This window comes from Haplochromis burtoni, unplaced genomic scaffold (genome assembly GCF_018398535.1).
Source record: "Haplochromis burtoni strain Fernald_Lab_line unplaced genomic scaffold, NCSU_Asbu1 Contig_133, whole genome shotgun sequence".
Classification (NCBI taxonomy): domain Eukaryota; kingdom Metazoa; phylum Chordata; class Actinopteri; order Cichliformes; family Cichlidae; genus Haplochromis; species Haplochromis burtoni.
The window spans coordinates 1,444,775-1,449,241 of record NW_024582494.1 but is presented as its reverse complement, the minus strand read 5'-3'; the positions used below and the strand labels follow the sequence as shown (position 1 = coordinate 1,449,241).

At 40.8% G+C, this 4,467-nt stretch overlaps 2 protein-coding genes across 3 annotated transcripts in view; one reads left to right on the top strand and one right to left on the bottom strand.

Moving 5' to 3' along the window:
• ndnl2 (necdin-like 2) overlaps positions 1–632 on the bottom strand; it is a 16,369-nt gene extending 15,737 nt beyond the window's left edge. Inside the window, exon 1 of the mRNA XM_005930902.3 lies at positions 530–632. The gene's annotated coding sequence lies outside the window, so the exon portion shown is untranslated. The remainder of the gene's footprint in view (positions 1–529) is intronic.
• The window catches only part of si:dkey-150i13.2 (mitochondrial carnitine/acylcarnitine carrier protein), a 7,433-nt gene continuing 3,580 nt past the window's right edge, over positions 615–4,467 (top strand). Inside the window, exons 1-3 of one of the 2 annotated variants that reach the window (XM_005930905.2) lie at positions 615–2,462; positions 2,760–3,012; positions 4,147–4,233. In XM_005930905.2, coding sequence (XP_005930967.1) covers positions 2,911–3,012; positions 4,147–4,233 — 189 coding nt within the window. In that variant the 5' untranslated portion in view covers positions 615–2,462; positions 2,760–2,910. Of the gene's footprint in view, positions 3,013–4,146; positions 4,234–4,467 lie in introns of both variants that reach the window. The other variant, XM_042224252.1, reaches the window with a different exon arrangement.

Below are 4,467 nucleotides of genomic sequence, written 5' to 3'. Positions count from 1 at the left end.
AAAAAAAAAAACATTATAGAAGTTATAACTTAATTTGAATGTTATTGGTTGAAACATGTGCTTGACCCACAAGCCCCTCAGTGCAGTGAAGAATCCTCTTCACCCTCTGCAGGAAAGCAGCCCACGGCATGTTTACCAGCCTCCGTGATTGGCTGTTCCGTCTCACGCCATTAAAATCTAAGTACCATAAAAATCAGAGTCTGTTCATTTCTTTGTAAGAGAGCAAACCAGATGTTAGACTCAGCGCTGACCTGTCCCACACAAACACAGTTTTTGCCGCACATTTATTCTGTTAGGACCTGATCGCCGCAGCTACACCGTGTGTGTGCGTTTCGGCGCGTTTTAAACGAGAAAGTCTGTAGGCTGAACAAAAACAAAAACCCGGAAGTGACCACAGATCCTTAAAGCGAAAACCAGAGCAGACAGCGTTGCTAACTCCGTGTCCTAAAATACTTCACCCGGATTTCCCGGGATAAAGCGTGGCTAACAGAAGCTTCAAATAGTCCGTATGTTTTAGAAAATGACTCACTTTGATCCTCCACCCGTTCCAAACGGCCAGATGCTCTTGTCAGATTCCCGCTAATGGGGCTTGTAGGCGCCTGCTGATGACGTCATTTGCACTTGCCGCTTTTCCTTTCCGTTTCATTCGTCGTTGGTTTCACTCAGTGACTGTAAAAGTCATTGGTTTCATCTATTAATTAAATAAAAATTGAGTGGTTTTATTTATTTATTCCCCCTGTGACAGTTTGATGGTTTATTATGCCGAGAAAATTATTTTTATTTAACAAATTCGCCGGAATAATATTGTTCATTAGTTTATGTGTAAAAGGACCTAATTGGCATAATTACTAATGAACAGAAATATGAACGTTTGATAAAGAGATAAATAATCATACTGATATAACTCATGATTATATGATAAAATTCATGACGCACACAGGAGGACAGGCGTGAGAAACTACTGAAATTTATTCTACAGCCTAGCATATTTAAAATGAAACTAACAGGAATTTCAGAAATCCAAGAGAAGCTTCATACTTTATTCAATTAAATTGATATTTCTTTCAGACCTCTGCAACTGTTGACTTTTCTTCGGCTGTTAGCTTCTGTGATTGGTAGGAAGAGCACATGTGTAATTTTGAAATGAGCTTATTAACTTATCAAAAGCCTTTTTATAATAAGTTAAAAAGTCTTCTCGCCATCCATTGGAAAGTGTACCAGCCTCTGTATGAGATAAATATAAGTGTCCATATTAAAGACGAAGCTACAGACCCTTTCATCCAACTATGAATATCTCCATGTAATCCTCTGGATGAGGAAAAATCACTTTCGTTATTCTTACTTTTTAAAATTATAATTAAAGTCCCATGTTTATTGTTGCGCCAGTCTGATATTTGAGAACATAAAATTTCTGGAAAAAGGTGCATCAGTCTTAGAAATTCTTGATTTGAACAGTTTCAAAAGTAAAATACTTTATGTACTTTTAATTCATCACCATTTTTAATGATCATCTTAGGCTTTTTATTTACCTAAACGTTGTACTACATGAGATTTTAGAGTTTTATTGAATAAAATATGCAAGTCACAGTAATTGACGTGTGAACAAGAAGCACAAACGTCCACCGAGGCATCTCTCTCTCTCTCTGAGCAGTGATATACTGTTAAGGGAATAATATTCTATTTTTATATAAACATGTAAGAGTGGATAACTTTGTAAACAACCGGACATGAATAACTTGAGGTTATTACATAATAGCAGAGTTCTCTCTCTTCCTCTTGAAAATACTTTCCTTAAAGATTTTGCACATTTTAGGATCAATAAAGGCAGAAATGTAAAACAGAGGTCAGAGGTCAAATGTGAGATGATATTAGGATGCAGCTATGATGTGAAAGTCACCATATACCGGTATCCTTTCCTCAATGTAGCCAGTACGAACAAACAAGCAGAATCTTAAGCACAGTTTTAAAGATAAAAAATGTTTTGTGAAAGTTTGACCTTATTTAACCTGGAAGAAGAAGTCAGAGGTCCAAAGTACCACAATATTTACAATCCACATGTACGATTCCCTATTTTTATCCACTTCCTTGTTATTGTTGTCAATATGAACAATGGAAAAGAGAAGCTTAAAATAGCACTATACAGCATTATTATCATTTTGACCTTCAGATCGATCCACTGACCTTGAAGGAGACGTCAAATGTGGCATATTTCACATGTTTTATGTTACTTTGTAGATTTTGATGATACATATCACACTCTTAGGAAAAATTGGGGTTTTTTTTGGCCATTTTCCACCAATAACTCCTAGAGATGACCTTGAAGACGCTGGTGGATGGAAGCTGAATTTCAATGGACCGTTAACATGACGCCATCTGCAGGATCTGAATTTATTCAAAAGTCTTTGTGTTTTCAGATGGGAAGACACACAAACACTGCCGGAAGCAGAACCTCCTCAGCAGAGGTAAGGAAGACTTTGCAGCAGTGAAGGACCCTCAGGTGTACTATTGCAGTGTAGTATTTTTACTTTGGACAGTGTTAAGAAATCACATCTTTCGCTCTGCGAACACCAGAGGGCGCTGTATCCCCTGTTTCAACCTTACCTGTGAATACACCTGCGGCAGATTTTTATAAGCTACAAAAATATAAAACAGTGGTTTAAAGTGCGCCATATGACTAAAGCAAAGAGTTTATGGACATGTGAAGGGGTGACTGTGATAAATTATTTACAGGAATAACTGTTCTTCTCGTTTCCGCTCAGCTCTGAGAGACAAAGTCCACAGAGAGAGAGACGCGCTTAGACAGACACACAGACAGACAGCTGACAGTCGCACCCTCCTGTCCCTGGACAGCAGCGGTGTGAGGTGGTGAGGTTGCCCGGCTGTGTACTCGGGCCATGCGGGGTCAGCGGGATGGAGGAAAAGCCCAGAGAGTCTCCGTTCAAGAACTTCGTGGCTGGGGGTGTCGGAGGAGCGTGTCTGCTGCTGGCCGGACACCCACTGGACACCATCAAGGTGAGAGCTGCAGCCCGACCCGAGCTTCAACACAGCTGATTTAGACCTTTAGACAGAAACATTTAGTCCACGTCCACGTGTGTGTGTGTGTGTGTGTGTGTGTGTGTGTGTGTGTGTGTGTGTGTGTGTGTGTGTGTGTGTGTGTGTGTGTGTGTGTGTGTGTCGGGGGGGTAATGTTTCTGAAGAAGTCACGGGAAATGTCAGATCGTGGTGCTAAAGAGATTACCGACAAATCAGCTTAAACTGTTGCCGGGGCGGCCACCTGAACACGGAGTAATGAGGCTGCTTAGAGCCAGCGGGAGACTGTCGAGGAAATGTCACAGCGTGGGTACAAAGTGTGCAGCTCAAACTCCCGAAGTTAAAATCAGATTTCTGACGAAAACAAAGTAAAGCCATGAAGCATCACATGTATTGAACACATCACAATAGAAACGTCTCATTACTCTCACTGTCGCATTTTCACCTTTTCTAAAACGTTCAAGGTTCTTTATTATTTGTCACATGCATAGTTATAGAAGTATAACACACAGTGAAATGTATAACTTAGTTTTTTAAAGTAATAACTGCTTATGATTTTTATAACTTTATTATTCACATAATTGTGCATACTCTGTCAGTGCGCCCCAGGGCAGCTGTGGCTACAATGTAGCTTGCCATTGCCAGTGTGTGAATGTGTGTGTGAATGTGTGTGTGAATGTGTGTGTGAATGGGTGAATGACTGAATGTAGTGTAATGCGCTTTGGGGTCCTTAGGGACTGAGTAAAGCGCTATACAAATGCAGGCCATTTACCATATAGTAACTTTGAATGTGCAGAAATTTAATGTAAATGCTAAATACCAACAACCTATCGTTACAACATGGGCATTATTTTTAATCCAGATCTTTTTGTAGTCTATCTAAACCACGTCTGTGTGTTTGTGTGCGACACACTGAGTCTTTGTGAAGAAACAGTTTGATCACAGCATCGCAGTAACCGTCACATGAGCGCAGCACCGCCCTGTTTATCAGTGACAGAGCAGCAGATGTTAGTGGGTGTCTCCTCCTGTCTGACAGCACTCAGCAATCCTCCTGCATGGTCATTGTGTGTGTTTGTGCGTGTGTGTAATTCTTCTTATTTAAACTGTGTGTTTCAGGTGAGACTACAAACACAGCCCAAAGCCGCTCAGTATGTGCTTTACACAGGAACCTATGACTGCTTACGCAAGACCGTATCCAAAGAGGTGAGCGCTTTCTGCAGGACAGTCACACAGGCCACAGCCACTCAGCTCTGTTTTCAACATGTGACACATCAACTGAAGTATAGGCACTTTAATTAAAAACTAGAAACTCATTTAAAATCATTTGTGTGTGTGTGTGTGTGTGTGTGTGTGTGTGTGAATACATTTGATGTGATGGGCACGTCAGGGCATCCTTGGTCTCTATAAAGGCATGGGGGCGCCCCTGGCAGGTGTGGC